Source organism: Fukomys damarensis, unplaced genomic scaffold, assembly GCF_012274545.1.
Source record: "Fukomys damarensis isolate Sample0158 unplaced genomic scaffold, DMR_v1.0_HiC HiC_scaffold_28, whole genome shotgun sequence".
Taxonomy (NCBI): domain Eukaryota; kingdom Metazoa; phylum Chordata; class Mammalia; order Rodentia; family Bathyergidae; genus Fukomys; species Fukomys damarensis.
The window spans coordinates 32,851,665-32,868,552 of record NW_022900940.1 but is presented as its reverse complement, the minus strand read 5'-3'; the positions used below and the strand labels follow the sequence as shown (position 1 = coordinate 32,868,552).

Sequence of the window (16,888 nt, the reverse complement as noted above, 5' to 3'; positions counted from 1 at the left end):
ATAGTAATAATTAAATACAAGTAAAATGTTCTACCAATAGTAATACTAAAAAATATATTTATGTGTGAGGGGAGCGGCGCGAGGAGGAGACGCCGCTGCAGCTGCAGGCCGGGTTCGTTCATTCTTCTGGGCCTTTCTGCCAGGAGCTGCAGCCCCGCGACTCGGCGTGGTGCGGGCTCAGGTAACCAAACGGCCTCGCCCCTGCGTAGCGCGGCCCGGACCCCAGGTTATCCGCGGTCCCCGGCGTGTCCGCGGCCCTGTCGGCCGTGAGCTTCCCCTCCTCCCTCGCGCGCCATCGAACCCGGCGTTTGTTCTTGCCAGGCCTTGTGACTCATCCCTCAAGGAGCTGTAGAGACCGGGATTTGGGGACTAGCTTGGGGAGCGACGGGTGTCACCCTCTTCCCTTCTCAAGATGGCGCCTTGGAAAGAGGGCTGGAGGCCGCGGCTCTGCCTGGCCCCGGCCCTGTCAGGCCCGGGGGTCCCATGCAGAACTAGGCCAGGCACCGGAGAGGATGGGAGGACGGCCGAAGGGCAGCGAATCCGCGGGTTAGGGCGGTGCGGAGTTGGCTGCCAGCTACTCTCGGTGGTCACACCGACGCCTGGACTACTGCAGGTGCGAATTTAGGGAGCCCCGCCCCACCGACTTCTGAAGTCCGGTGATGAAGTGGTGGGAAGCTCGTCCAAATAGGCTGTCGAGAGCCACCCGTCTCATCTATGGGAGGTAGTGAGCCGCGGCGGCTTTAGAGAAATTGAAGATAACTAGGCCGCTGAACTCTCAAGGAGCAGAGACCATGAAACATGCCCTGGTGTTCCCTTCAGTGGAAGCTGGGTATCCCCCTCTGACTTTCAGACCTTTTAAACTCTTAAACATCATAGTCCTTATATTTAGTTTATGTCTGCCGGGGTGAAATCGTAGTCTTTCACATAAATAAGGAAAAACACCTACGTATACACCCCTGGGTACACTCAGGACTGCCCAGAACCTATTCTTAAGATAAAACAGGTAATTTGAACTCATAGGATTGTTGTAAACAAAATATGCAGAGCAGTGCCTACCAGTAAAATTTCCATCAAAGGGTGCTCTTTAAAAACAACAACAAAAAACCCCCCACAATACTGATTTCAAACGATTTAAAAACGCACCTTATGCAAAATCTTTGTTTTGCAAAGCAACACAAACTTTCATGAAATAGTGAATATATGAAATTAGATGGGCTTTTGTTTTGTTTTGGTCTGCTGCCTATACTTGCTGGAGGTTGAACCAAGGGCCTCTTACTTGCTTAGTCTATTGAGTTGCATTCCCAGCCCCTGCACATAATTTTTGTTTTTTAGGACACTTGGCCTTGAACTCACCATATAGTAACTATTACTATTTAATTTTAGATATTTCAGAGTATCATGATTCAGAAGCTTTAAAACTTGAAAAGCTAAGTCAGAATCTTGTTTGGTTTTTCTGTGACAGTGTTTTCCTGAAGTTTTGGGTGGTTTGGTTTGGTTTGAGACAAGGTGTCAATATGCAGTTCAGGCTGGCCTTCAACTCACTATGTATCCCAGGCTGGCCTTCAACTCACAGAGATACAGAGATCCTCCTGTCTCATCCTCCCAGAGTGCTGACACAGGTTTGGGTCACCAGTGAGGATGTTCTTGATAATTTATGTAGATAAGAACCAATTGGGGCCGGGCTTGGTGGCCCACCCCTGTAATCCCAGCAGTGGGGAGGCTGAGGCAGGAGGATTGCTGTGAGTTCAAGACCAGTCTGGGCTACATAGTTCCAGGGCAGTCTCAACTACATAGTGAGACCCTGTCTCAAAAAAAAAAAAAAAAAGGAACTAATTAGGAAGTGTTTAAATGGATAATGTGTATCTGTATTTTCAGCCTAAATGATAATCTATTGATACATGAGCACTATCTCAGTAAAGGGCCACTTTAATTATTGATTTCAGTCATTGCTATACAGTAAGCACTGTATTGGAGATTGTTTACATATATTTTCCCATTTTTCATAATAGCTATGCAAGTTAGGTATTATGGAAATAGAGACTTGGATATTAAAGAATTTGAATAGGAGGAAATCGGTATAGCCAAGATTAGATCCCCAAGTCTGGCATCTTTTTGAGGAGTGAGGTGTAGGATAGCTTTATTATATACACCTTTGGTTGGGAGCAGCTCATATCATTTCATCTGCAGGATGACATTATGTATTGATAGAAGACAAGGACTGTTCAAAGATAAGGAGCATGAGATAAGACCAAAAAAGTGGTTTTATTGTTTTGAGACCTGAGACCTGGATATGTTTATTAACAAATTCATCATTATCAAGAATGCTTTCTCGTAGCTGGGTGTGGTGGTGCACGCCTGTAATCCCAGCACTCTTGGAAGGCTGAGGCAGGAGGGTCGCTGTGAGGAGCCAGCCTGGGCTTCATAGTGAGTTCCAGGCCAGTCTCAACTACATAGTGAGACCCTGTCGCCAAAAAAAAAAAAAAAAAAGGCTTTCTGTGTAGACTCACATTTTATAGGAAAGGCAAATTTCTTTTTTCTTTGATTTTTAAGACAGGGATTCATTTCATGTTTCAACCTGGCCTTGGACTCACTGTGTAGCCCAGGCTGCCTGTGTAGTATTGAATCCACAGCCTTGCATGTAGTAGACCTGTGCTGTGTCACTGAACTACATCCACAGCCATGTTTTGAAATCTTGTTTTGAAACAGTCTCACTAAGTTCCAAAGGCTGACCTCAGGCCTGCAGTCTTGCAGCCTCAGCCTTCTGAGTAGCTGGGCAATTTAATATATTTTATTAAGAACTGTATAATCCCATTTTGATTAAAGATGGGGATAAACTTAAGATTGTGAGTGAACTGAAAAAGGGTACTTTACATATTCACTATTTCATTGAGATTGAAAATTAAGCTAGTTTTCTTAAAATGTATTGTTAAGGGCCAGGGATTTAGCTCAGTAGTTTCACCGCCTGCCTTGCAAGAGCAGGGACCCAAGTTCTATCCCTGGTACAAAAAAAAAAAAAAAAAAAAAAAAGTATTGTTAAATAGAAAATAATGGCATATATTGTTATAGTGGCATTAATTAACAAATAATGTAAATCACTACTAATCTCACCAAATAAAGAACAACTGTTAGCTTTTTTTTTTGAAACAGGATCTGACTTTGTATGAGCAGATGAACAGATTTAAGTCTTTTAACCAGTAGGCACACAAACCTGGGAGCTTTTAAAGTATTTTTTTCGCTAAAATTTGTTAAATGAAAAACATTTCACTTAACCAGAGGCCTTCAAATACTAAACTCTAGGTTCTGTTCCAGAAGCTTTTCATTTATTAACTTTGCCCAAAATAATTTTAATTTAAGTAGTTTAGAACCTGAGCTTTTGAGTCACCTCTCAGGTTGCCTGGACTTGAAACTCAGCTCTGTCACTTTTGTTGGAGTTACTGTATGACCTCAGTCAAGTTACTTAACCTTTCTATGTCTCTGTTTCCTCCTTTACAAGGACTGTAAATAGTACTTAACTCTATATTGTTGGGTGATTATGTTAAGTACTTAAAATGCTGCCTGGAAGAATGTAAATCTTTAATGAAGATTAGCTTTTTTTTTTCTAAGACCTGCAAATTACAAAGTAATTTTATGCTTGAATCTTAAAAAGATAATAAAATAAACAGTTGAATATTCACTTGGAATTATAATAAGAATACAGTAATATGCTATGGACATAACTTACAAATTAGTTTGTACTAGATTTGTTTGCTGATTTGTATCTTTGTTTCTTTACAGATTTCTATACTTCCAGAAAGAAAAAAAATTGACACCTTGCATCCTGGAAGTTCATTTAGGAGTCTGAAATTAGGGACTATTTTCAAATTTGGACATGGCTAATCGAGGAGCAACAAGACCAAATGGGCCAAATACTGGAAATAAAATATGCCAGTTCAAACTAGTACTTCTGGGAGAGTCTGCTGTTGGCAAATCAAGCCTAGTGCTTCGTTTTGTGAAAGGCCAATTTCATGAATTTCAAGAGAGTACCATTGGGGGTGAGATTCTCTTTTTTCTCTCCATCTAATTGAATTGTACACTGAAAAAAACATTTTGGAGTTCCAATTGTGTGATTGTGAATACCTAAATTGGTCACATAGGGGAGACCCATTCGGCAGACCTGAAGCTTTAAAACCTTTCTACTTTGGCCGGGCATGGTGGTGCATGCCTGTAATCCCAGCACTTGGGAGGCTGAAGCAGGAGGATCGCTGTGACTTCAAGACCAGCCTGGGCTACATAGTGAGTTCCAGGTCAGTCTCAACTACATGGTGAGACCCTGTTTTTTAAAAAAAAAAAGCAAAACAAAACCTCTACTTTGATTTTTGTTAAGATGACATTTTTATTTCCTGGTTAATCTGGAATGTGGTTGTATTGTAGCTAAAATACATAAGCGTGAGTGGAATTGATTTCCCAACTAGTAAGATCTGACTTGGATTCTATGTCTTGGTAATAGCTTCTTCAAAATAATACATGCTCAATTATATTGAATTTTGAATGCATAGTTAAAGAGTCAACCTTAAATTCTTATTCTATATATGTAATAAGTTCCCAGTTTAGGAACATTAAAGTTGTGAACTTTCACAAATATGAACGGACCTTGCATTATAAACATTCATGGATACAAACAAATCACGGAAGTAGTTCATGGGTCTGCCAGACATTGCCATAGTTGTGCTGCTGTGTGCTCACTGTACAGTGCAATAGACCACAGTGGTACAGTGCTCACTCAGAGCCCAGGATCTCGGGAAACGAGGAAAAGCAGTGGTGATGGGGAGGGGGCTGATAGGAAGTACAAAGCAATGTGTGCTGTACATTTGTGTCGAAGGTGTATAAAACTGTCAGACTTACAGATGTTTTCTCAGAATGGAACTTGTTCATAAGTTGGGGTCTTACTAAACTTGACTGTTGGTAGTTTTTTTGTTTTTGTTTTGATATGTGGGGTTCGAACTCAAGTCTTTGCACTTGTGAGGCAGGAGGCAGAACCACTGAGCTAAATCCCCAGCCCCCAAAAGGTCAGTCTCTCTCTCTCTCTCTCTCTTTTTTTTTTTTTTTTTTTTTTGGTACCAGTGATCAAACTCGGGTCCCTGCGCTTGCAAGGCAAGCGGTGGAACCACTGAGCTAAAACCCCGGCCCGACTGTTGGTAGTTTTAATGTAAGAATATTAGAACAAGAAACTAGAAAAGGAAAGTAAGTAATGGAAAGCATGACAGTAAAATGAGACTTGGAGAAAAGATAAAATGAGTGTAAAGGTCAACACTGCACAGCAGTATGATAGGAAGGATATTAGAAGATAAGGCACAGATCAGAAAGGATACAACTACCAAAATTTTTGTCAGTAGAAGACTGAAAGTTAGAGAACTGAATGTAACTGCAGCAAAACAGCCTCTTTGGGGCCTAACTTGCTTCTGTGAAATGAAGGTTTTTCTATTTATTTGGGTTTTTGGGGGATGGGGTACCAGGGATCAAACTCACTCCTTGTGCTTGCGAGGCAGGCGGGGTCACCACTGAGCTAAATCCCCAGCCTTGGGGTGTTATTTTTTTTTCTGAGTCTTAAGTTCAATTTATTTTTATACTAGTTTTATTTTATTTTAGTTATTTATTCCTTAAGTAGGTAATATGCACACTCACACTAATTCTAAAGAACATAAAAGGCTCAGCACTGCTCTTGGCTACCCAATTCCTCTCATTTTTTGCGGGTTTTGTGTTTTGTTTTGTTTTGTTTTTGTTGTTTGTTTTTGACAAGGAAAGTCTCACTATGTAGTTCAACTGGCTGGCCTCAGACTTGCTGCAGTCCTTCTGCCTCAGCCATCCAAGTGTTGGGATTATAGGCATATACCACCATGCCCAATTTTTAAAGTTTTTTTTAGTGCTTATTGTTTATACAGATTAATGGGTGTCATTTTGGCAGATTCATAAATGCATACAACATACTTTCATTTTCAGCTCCCCCATCTACCCTTCCTTGGTGCACCCACCCTCCTACTTTAACCTTTTGCCTAGAGGCATCAGTGCCTAAGTAAAATATTTTTATCACATCCACCCCCTTTTTAGCCACCCACCCTCCAACTCCTCAATGAAGCTTTTTTGTGGTTTGTTTGTTTATTTGTTTGTGACAGGGTCTCACTCTGTAGTTGAGACTGACCTAGAACTCAGTGTATAGCCCAGGCTGGTCTCAAACTCACAGTGATCCTCCTGCCTCAGCCTCCCTGCTGGGATTACAGGTGTGCACCACCACACCCAGCTCTCTAATGAAGCTTTTGAATTAGATATCAGAAGAATCACATGACTGAGATTTAATATTTTGTAAGAGACTAAGCAGTACTGTTTTTTTTTTTTTTTTTGGTACTGGGGTTCAAACTTGGGACTTTGAGCTTGTGAGGCAAGTGGCAGAACCACTGAGCTAAATCTCTGGCCCTTCTTTTTTTTTTTTTTTTGAGGCAGGGTCTCACTATGTAGTTCAGACTGCCCTGGAACTCCCTATGTAGCCCAGGCTGGTCTCAAACTCAGTGATCCTCCTGCCTCAACTTCCTGAGTACTGGGATACAGTCAAGCACCACCACATCCGGCCCTCGGCCCTCCATTTTTAATAAGTATTTGTGGCTGTGTTTTTAATTCCATACTTTTGGAAAGTCTTGAAATACATAAAACAGTTATATTTACTGGCATGTAGCAATTTCTTAGAATCCCTCACTTAGAAGCAGTTATATGTGTTTAGTGGGTATTGGTGAGCAAATAACACTTAGATTGTATTCATAATCTCAAACCCTTCTAGTAGGATAAAATATAGAACTTTTCTGTCATTTTCCCACATGTAGGAAACATACTTTAAATAAAATAGCCTCAGCAATATAACAGTGATTTTCAGCCTCTTGTGTGTGCCATGTTAATGTTGTATTCTTTAAATGTTTGTTTTTTACAGAGGCTAAGCAACAGCAAAGTCCATATCATGGAGCTCTTATTTTGAATCAGAAAACTTGGCTTTAATGTACGATTTATTACACATTCTTTGTAGTTTCTTTAATATAGCCTGTCTGGTTTAGTAGTGAATATTAGCAGAAAAATTACCCAGTAACAGTTTTTTGTTCTTTGTTTTTTTAATACCGGGGATTGAACTTGGGTCCTTGTGCTTGTAAGGAAGGCGGCGGAACCACTGAGTTAAATCCCTGGCCAAATAACAGACATTTTTAAAGTTACTTTTGAAATTGTTTCTAAGCAGCCGGACTTGATCTGTCCAAGAAGAAAGCAGTAAGGAAATTTCATACACAGAAATGGAAATCTTAATCCCAGCACTTGGGAAGCTAAGGCAGTATTGCCATGAATTCAAGGCCAACCTGAACTGAGACCTTGTCTCAAAAAGCCCCCCTCCCCCAAAAAAGGAAAGAAATGGAAATCTTAGTTGAGCCTAGTGATGTGCACCTATATGCCAGCTGAGGCAAGGAGATCACAAATATGAGAACAGTCTGGGCAACTTAGTGCGACCCTGTCTCAAAATAAAAAATAGTAAAATAGAGGGCTAGGGATGTACTAGTGGTAAAGTGCATGCCTAGCACGGGCAATGCCCTGAGTTCAATCCCCAGCCTGGCAAAACTTGGAAAACTATTTTATATTGCAAACATAGATGATTAAAAATACGGATCTTTTTTTTTTTGAAACAGAGTCTTGCTTTGTAGTTCAGACTGGCCTTGAACTAAGCACTGTATTTTTATGGTCTTTGCTAACAGTATTTGCCCTTAGGAACTATAGTGTAGATCTTATTTTAGGATCCTATGATTTGAACTAGTGAACAACTCCAGGGTCCCTAACTTGTAAGCTAAGTGCCAGGGATTTAGCTCAGCGGCACTGCCACTCCCTTGCAAGCGCAAGGTCTTGAGTTCAACCCTGGTACCAAATAAAAAGCACACAACCTAACTTGTAAGCTATGTATATTTTTGTTTTGCCTGATGTATGATAGTAATTATCTTAACAAATGAACCTGCTCAGCTGTCTCACATTTCAATCACGGATTTGGTTTTTTGTTTGGGTTTTGGTTTTTGTTACTTGGTTACATGTATCTAGTAATATTTGTTCTGAAACTCACTTAAAATCTTCATCTCTGTTGCATTGTAAGGTGGGAATCATATGCCTCATTCTTGAATTTATGGATTCTACAGTATTCTATAATTTGTGTGGTTCTTCATAAAATTGATGACTTAAGAATCCTCATTGCCTCACCATTACTTGTATGCCCTTGACTCTAGAATTCTGGATGAGGCCAGATAGCTAGGTGACAGTCTTAGCAATTTGGGGAGTTGTAGCTTGTGTGTAGCTACAAAGTCTGCATAATTATGCTTCTATTGTTTGTCTGAAATTAGCCCAGAGGTCAGTAAGGAGCATTAGATTCAGGAGATTTCTTACCTTTATGTGGTACATCAGCTCTAAGCTCAGCTGTTCTTTTGTAAATGCTCCTTGGATGAATAGTGTTTGAATACTTGAAATTGTAAACATTTCTAGTGAGTCTGCCTTATAAAGTAAATCTAGCCTGAGGTGGAGCGTACCCCTGTAAAACAGCAGAGGCAAGAGGATTGCCACTAGTTAGAGGCCAGCCTGGGGTACATAATTTAATGCTATCCTGGAGTATTTAGTGAAACCTTGTCTCAAAAAAAAACCAAAGTAGGGGCCAGGGATTTAGCTCAGTGGTTCCGTCACCTGCCTCACAAGCACGTCCCAAGTTCAATCCCTGGCACCAAAAAAAAAGTAAATACATAAATAGCAAATCTATAAGAAGACATTTAAATGATATTTGTAAACAGATGGATCCTCAACGTAGATTATACACAATGCATAAAATAGCATACAGTCAGGCAATTTTTTTTTCCTTCTAGAGAAGAAATGCTTTACACCACAACTTTAATTTTGTATATACACTAAGCAAAAGTCTTAACCAGCCGTGAAGGTTAGATGATGGGACTACATGAAAATAATAACATTTCTCTTGCTGATGCTGTGATTTTTTGTTCGTTTGTTTTTGTTTTGTGAGAACAGGGCCTTGCTACAGTTCAGATCACAGGTATGAGCCACTATGCTCGGCTGATGCTGTGATTATTGAGCTTTAGTTTAGAGCAGTGGTTCTCAGAAGTTCCCTGTTCCATAAGCATCATCTACCCTACCTAGGAATTTAATAAAGTTAAAATTCCCATAATCAAAACACTGGAGTAGAGCCTACAGTCTAGCTTTAAATAGTTCTTCCAGATGATTCTGATGCATGCTAAAGTTTGAGAACTAGTGCTTTATGACTTCATAGTAGTTTGTGGTACGTTTATCCTAAAGTGAATTCTCCCTCTTCCCCTCTCTCCCTCCTCCCCTCTTTTCTTCCTCCTACCTGGCTGACCTTTCTATTGAACTGTGGGTTTCATAGGTTTTCTGAAATACTGCAGCTATTCTAGTTAGTGAATTGCAAGTATTTTGTACTGCTCAAATTACATATCTGTATTTGTGTGGGAACTTGTCTTTGCTAACATGCTTTTACTAGTCATTCTTTGTCCCTTCAAGGATATTCTGCTTTTTCTGTCCTTGGGAAATATCATTTTCAGTCAGCTATACCACCTTCTTAATCACCGGAAGTATTTAATGATTGATGATATGAAAAAAAAAGCATAATGCCTTTTTAAGCTGTTATCAGTAATTGTGTTTGTTTATTTGGTACTAGGAATCGAACTCAGGACCTTGTGCTTGGGAGGCAGGCACAGTGCCACTGAGCCAAATCCTGGGTCCTGTTTGTTCTTGAGACAGGATCTTCCTTTGTATTTCAGCCTGGCCTTGAACACTATGTAGCCCAAGCTGGCCTTGCAGTCATTGTCCTTCCTCAGCCTCCTGAGTGCTGGGATTGCAGATGTATGCCACCATGCCCGGCTGTCGATAATCATTAACCCCAAGTAGAGTGCTGTTTGTAGCATCTGTTTTCCTTGAAGTGATTAGTATGATTTCTCTCTTTCTTTTTTTAATAGCAGTAAGGATTCAACTCTGGGCCTCAAGGATGCTAGACAAGTGCTCTACCACTGACTAATATCCTCAGCCCCTACCCCTTTGAAATTTGGAGACAGTTTCACTAAGTTGCCCAGTCTGGCCTTAAACTTGATATCCGCTTGCCTCAGCCTGTCAAGTAGGTGGCATTACAAGTATATACTAAATGGCCCGGCTTGTTTTTTCATCTAATAGGGGAAAATTTTGTGGATTGAGAAAAGCAAGGCTTACTTCAAGCTTATTTTTAGCACAGTATATTACCTTAAATCCTAACTCCAGCATATACCAGCTGGGTGACCTTGTGTGAGTCACATGCATGTTTATTTTCCTCTTAATATGAAATAAATAACTTTCTAATTTGAAAGGCTTTTTTGGGGGGAAAGGATTGAGTAACATATATAAAGTTCTTACACCTGGCATGGAATAAAGTGCTTATTGTTAGTACAGCCACTGGTTTTAATTTTTGCTGAGTCATTGTTATCATAGAACACCTGTTGATATCATTTTGTAATGTATTTAGTGCATAGCATTTGATTTAGGATTTTAGAAAATTTGATTATAGATCAGGAATTTTTAAATGCATTTTATTTTATCCTGTTACCCCCAACCCCCTCCCCTCCCTAAGGATCAGGAAATTGTTTGTTTGTTTGTTTTTCCATTACTAGGGATCATACTCAGGGCCTTACACTTGCCAGGCAGGTGCAGCGCCACTGAGTTACCTGGCCCGAAATTTTAAAGAATTTTAGGCCAAAAATTTATTTTTCTAAAGTAGACGAACTTTAAAATACTCTGTCATCTTTCCTAAAAATGAAGTTTTGCAAATTCATTCAAGTAGATAGTATGATCATGTACAACCCATGTTTCTTAAAATGCTGCCTGGTAGATTCCTACTAACTTCCCTGATCTCTTGGTTTTCACAGCTGTGGATAGTGATGTATATTACATTATATACATGTTACTCACATCAGTTGAGTTGTTGGAAGTTTTCTCGGGAAGAAATTACACAGCTGGGTAGGGGGAGCATGCTTGTAATCCCATCACTTGGGAGGCTAATGCAGGAGGATCATTGAGTTTATGGCCAGCCTAAGCTACATAGTAAGGTCAAGGACAACCTGAACTACATAGCAAGACCCTATCTCAAAAAACCAAAATATAAAAGACAAGGAATTACACAGTTAAATGGAATATTACATGTATGCAGATGTTAAAGGCGTTCTGGTAATCGAATATTAATTACTAAGAGTATAAATGTTCTTGCAGTTAAAGAATGATAAGCCAGGTGCATTTGTGCATGCTTGCAATCCTAGCTTTTTTTTTTTTTTTTTGGTTCTGGGGATCTAACTCTGGGACCTTGTGCTTGAGTCAGTGGTGGAACCACTGAGCTGAATCCCTGGCTTGGGCTTGTCCAGGCTGACTCTGAACTCACTGTGTAGCCCAAGCTGGCATCCAACTCCAGCAGTCCTCCTGCCTCAGCCTCCATACCAACCCAATCCCAGCACTCTTGAGGCTGAGACCAGATGATTGTGAGTTCAAGCCCAGCCTGCACAATTTAATGGCTTAGACCCTATCTCAAAATAAAAAATAAGTCAGGTGTGGTGGCACATGCCTGTAATCCCAGCAATTAGGACGCTGAGTCAAGAAGGTTGCCACAAATTCAAGGCCAGCCAAGTTTGCTCTGCAGAGCGAGCCAGTTTCTCCCTTAGGTTTCACTTTTCAAATAAACATTTTCACCATTAAAAAAATAGTTAAAAGGGCTGTGAATGTAAGCTCAATGCAGAGGACTTGGGATCACTCTTCAGTATGCTGGGAGGAACTAAGTATTTGAAGTTGTGGACATTATAATTAGCTTAAATTGTAAACATACTTCATTTGGCACCCAACACAGTATAATTGACTTAATCACACATTGCATGGCTATATGAAAACCATCACAATGTATTTTGTATCGTTTATACTTTAATAAAGCTGGGGAGGAAAATAAAATTTTTCCTATTGAGAAAAAAAGCCAACCAAACATTTAAATTTAAATAATTCATGTTTTCTGAGTTTTCTGTTTGTCTTATTAGTCTTCAGAAAGAATTAAGTATAGTCTATATACATATTTAATGTGCGTTTTATCTTTTTGGATCTGCATAATGTTAAAGTACTTTTTTATTTTTTAACAGTGGCAAAGTTTCACACTTATTAAAGGTAGAAAAAACGGTCTAGGCCAGGGATTTAGCTCAGTGGTTCTACTGCCTGCCTTGCAAGCACAAAGCCCCAAGTTGGATCTCCAGTACAAAGGCGGGTGGGGCTCTGCAGAGTTAGTTTGAGCCAGTCAGAAGTGGGGGAAAGGGGGAAAAAAAGTTTAAAATATACCCTACAGTGCAGAGTGGGCTATTTTGAAGAGACATGATAGACTGGTTTTGGGTTTTGGGGTGAGGGATGCGGGGGTTTGACCTGAGGCAGACAGCAAAACCACTGAGCTAAATCCCTGGCAGTGGTAGACTGTTAAAAGCACTTTTGAGAAGAGTGAAAGACCCAGAGACCAACAGCCAGCATAAGGTTTTTGATTCACAAGAAGAATGTTTCTGAATATTTCTTGTACTTTCTGATAGAGTTAAATTTTGGGAAGTTACTCATTTTATGAGTAGAATATTATCTTTATGCAAGCATCATTTACTCCTAGAGAGCATATATCTGGGATTTGATACCTATCAAATTATTCAAAATTGGCAGAGATTTAATATTTCATGTCAGTTTTTAGTGCTTGTGATTTTAAAAGATTATCTTTCAGTGTGTTTAATTCTCTGATTTCCTTTTTTTTGTTTGTACCTGGGATCAAACTTGGGATCTTGGGCTTTCAAGGCAGTAGGTGGAACTACAAGCTAAATCCCTGGCCCTCTAATTTCTTCATTTAAAATGTTGTATATGTGACTACTAGAACATTCCTGTGAGTGGAAAGTAGATTCGGTTCTCTTCTCCATACTAAGTAATACAGTCAATACAATTTAAACCTTTTTTTATCCTCTTTATTTCAAGGAATCAGTTAATGAGCATCAGTTTTTGCCCCGTATTGATTTAATTAATGCCCTCTCTGCTGTTCAGGTATTTAAAGCTCTTTGATACAATGATTTTGCCCCTGTTAATTTACTTGCTACTTTTATTCTGTTGTTTACTGGGAAGTAATATTACTAAGTTGTCTAAAATTCATATATTCATCAAATTTACCAAACTCCTAACACTGTAGTACTAGGAATCAAAGATGACTTTTTGGATTAGTGTGGGCAAGTTATTCGAGTAAATATTTTAGCCTGGTAGTGTGCATATATATATTTGCATGCCATATGATTTTTGGGGGGGTATATGTAAGAGAAAGACAGGCCCTTTCACTATAATATATAGTACAGACTTGCCTTTGAACTTTTTTTGTTTGTTTGTTTGGTACCAGGGATGGAACTCGGGCCTTTGTGCTTGTGAGGCAGGCGCCAGAACCACTGAGCTAAATCCCGGCCATGTTTTTTGTTTTTGAGCCGGGGTCTCACTTTGTATTTTAGGCTGGCCCATTATGTAGCTTCTCAGGCTGGCCTTACTGGTAATCCTCCTGCCTCTGCCTCCTGAGTGCTGGGATTACAGGCGTGAGCCACCATGCCTGGCTTTGGCCTTTGAACTTTTAAATTAAGCCTAAATCTCGCAACTCCAACTGATTCCTAGTGTGTGTGTGTGTGTGTGTGTGTGTGTGTTGTGTGTGTTGTGTGTGTGTGTGTGTGTGTGTGTGTGTCTCCAAAAGAGAATGTACATAAAAAGGAAGTATATTCTAAATGTTAGTGTGAAGAAATGTAAATATGCATAAGCTTTAGTGTATGGACTTTGGGAACTCTGTTGTGCCTACGTTTAGTACATTTTTGCTAGCTTTCTGTGCTTATCTTTACTAGCTTTCTTGTCTGTTCTGAATACTTAAAATTTCCAAACACTTGGCCTTGTAGATACAGTGAGAGATACATGAAAGAGTTGGTTTTGAATAATATTAGGGGCTGTAGGGTGGGAAGCTTTTTCAGAATTTGCTTTTAATGTAATAAATCATAATTCTGATTTGGGATATAGCTTAGTGGCAGAGCACTTGCCTTTAAATATGCTAAGCCCTTGATTCAATCACAAGCATAAACTTGATAAAGTCTTGATTTTTTTTTTTTTTTTTTTGCTTTGTTTTGGTTTTTGTTTTTTTGAGACAGGGTCTCACTATGTGATTGAGACTGACCTGGAACTCACTATGTAGCCCCACCTGGTCTTGAACTCACAGCGATCCTCTTGTCTCAGCCTCCCAAGTGTTTGGATTACAGGCATGAGCCACCAAGCCCAGCAAGTCTTGATAATTTTGGGAAACTCATTTTTCTCTTTAGGACCTAAATCATAATAATCTGGTGGTGCTTATATGTAATTTCGCTATTAGAGCAGTTTGTAATACTATAGGATCATTTGGTGACATCGAGAGAGCCTTGTCAGCAAGCCTTTGTGGAGCAGAATAAGGATGTGTAAGACAGATCAAAGCAACATGAGATTCTAGAAGTTGTTGTGGTTTCTAAATCATTAATTTGCATTGATGAAAACACGAACTCTACTTAATTACAAAAACCCTGAAGATGAGAGTTTTATTGAAGTCACATTTTGTTCTTCAAAAGCTGAGTTTATTTCATTAGTTTTTTACTTTCTGAATTTGAAAATGAATTATCCTTACTGCTTTACAAATATTGCAAAATATTTGAAGGTTAAGTACTGGTCAATAGCATTCACCTATTAATTTTTTTTATTTTTTTGAGACAGGGTCTCACCGTGTAGTTCAGGCTGGTCTTGAACTCATCATGTAGCCCAGGCTGGCCCTGAACTCATGGCAGTCTTCCTGCCTCAGCTGCCCAGGTGCTGGGACTATATAGGCATTCACCATTTCCCTGGCTTACCTTTTAAGTTAATATAAGTGAAGAAGGATAGAAGTATGATGAGAACCAGGTGTAGTGCACACCTATAATCCCAGCACTTGGAAAGCTGAGGCAGGAGGACCACCATGATTTTGAGGCCAGCCTGGACTGCATAGCAAGATACTATCTCAAAACAACAACAAAAGCAGAATGAGGACCCAGTAAATGACTTAGAATTTTTAACCTCAGTTGGACAGTTGAAAATACCATGTGCTTTTTAAATTCCAAAAAAAAGGGATGAACTGTTGCACTACTCTTGTAACTATAATTACTAGACACCTTCATTCAACTTTTTCCATTAAAAAATAATTATTTATCTTTGCATATAACTAAAGCCAGATTATGTTCCACTTAATGGCTATCAATTCTATTTGAGTTATAACATGAACCGAACTATCCAGGTTAATATTAAGATAGGATGCTTAAGTGGTACATTTGTAGAACTCATACAGCATTCTTACAAGTCTCATATATACCGTACCATGGGCATACTTAAATATGTTATAGATGAGGAAATTGAGGTGCTAGCATAGGTTACCTGAGGTTTCGCAGCTAAGTGACAGCTGCAATTCAAAACACATCCTATAATTTTTCAGCTCAGCTTTTGTTCTTGAATTGTGCATGTGCTGTTCCTTGTAAGAAACTATCAGAATAGAAAACTCATTTAGACCTAGAGTTCCATGACATGACAAGCATTCTGTTACAGAATGTGTAATCCTTCACAGATATAGGTCCTATTATTTTTTGGTGGTGGTACTGGGGATTGAACTCAGGACCTTGCCTTTGCAAGGCAGGCGGCAGAACCACTGAGCTAAATCCCCAGCCCTAGGTCCTATTATTTTATGTCTCACTTTTAGGGAAAACATGAAAGTATTTTCAGAAAATAATGCTGGGTATGGTGGTTATATGACTGTTGTCCCAGCACTTAGAAGGCTGAAGCAGGGGGGTCACTGTGAGTTTAGGACCAGCTTGGGCAACATATGAAGCTCAAGGCCAGCTTGGGATAGATAGTGAGACCCTGTCTTGAAAGAAAGAAGTAAATTAAATATCAGTAAAATTTGTAATTGCCTATGTTCTTTAATGTCATTCATTTTAATTAGTAGTATATTTGTGGTATGGAATAATTACATTGGTTATGGGAAAGTTGGTACATGTATATAAAACATCTTAATCCTTTTTTTCAATCCCTTTTTTCTCCTCCTGTTGTCCACCTCTTGGTCTCCTTCCCTTTTGCAAAAAATCTTAATCTCCCTGCTTCCTATTTGTCTTTTTTTTTTTCTATTTATGCTTTGGGTTTCTTATATAAGAAACCTCATGATAGGACCTGGGACTTAGCTCAGTGGTGCCACACCTGCCTCACAAGCACAAGATCCTGAGTCTGATTCCCATACCAAAAAAAAAAAAAAAAGACACCATGTGTTATTTAAGCTTGCATATGATTTATTTCACTTTATGGTCTTGAGCTGCATCCATTTTCCAACAAATTTATCCTTATTTATGTCATGGTAGCACTCCATTGTGTATAAATACTGCATTTTCATTTCCCACTTAATCTGTTAATGAATACATGAGCTGCTTCCAAGATGTTAGCTATTAATTGCACTGCTGTATGTGTGTGTCACTGTAATAAGTTGTCTGTCTGGAAGAGGAATAGTTCAGTTGAATGGAATTTTTAGTTTTAGCTTTTTAAGGAGTCACCATAATGATTTCCATAGTGATTGTATTAGTTTACATTATTACCAACAATGTAAGGTAGAATCTCAGTGTTTAATTCACATTTCTCAAATGCCAGAGATGTTAAACACTTTTTCATGTGTTTATTGGCCATTTGTACTTCTTCATCTGTACTCATTCAGTGCCCCTTTTTTGATTGGGCTTTTTTTTTTTTTTTTTTTTTTTTTTTT

The 16,888-nt window shown here is 39.3% G+C and overlaps 1 protein-coding gene across 1 annotated transcript in view; it reads left to right on the top strand.

Annotated features, from left to right (window-relative positions):
* The first annotated feature begins 68 nt into the window (after positions 1–68).
* Positions 69–16,888, top strand: part of Rab5a (RAB5A, member RAS oncogene family) — a 41,179-nt gene continuing 24,359 nt past the window's right edge. The window contains exons 1-2 of the mRNA XM_010612819.1: positions 69–181; positions 3,775–4,031. Coding sequence (XP_010611121.1) covers positions 3,869–4,031 — 163 coding nt within the window. The 5' untranslated portion in view covers positions 69–181; positions 3,775–3,868. The remainder of the gene's footprint in view (positions 182–3,774; positions 4,032–16,888) is intronic.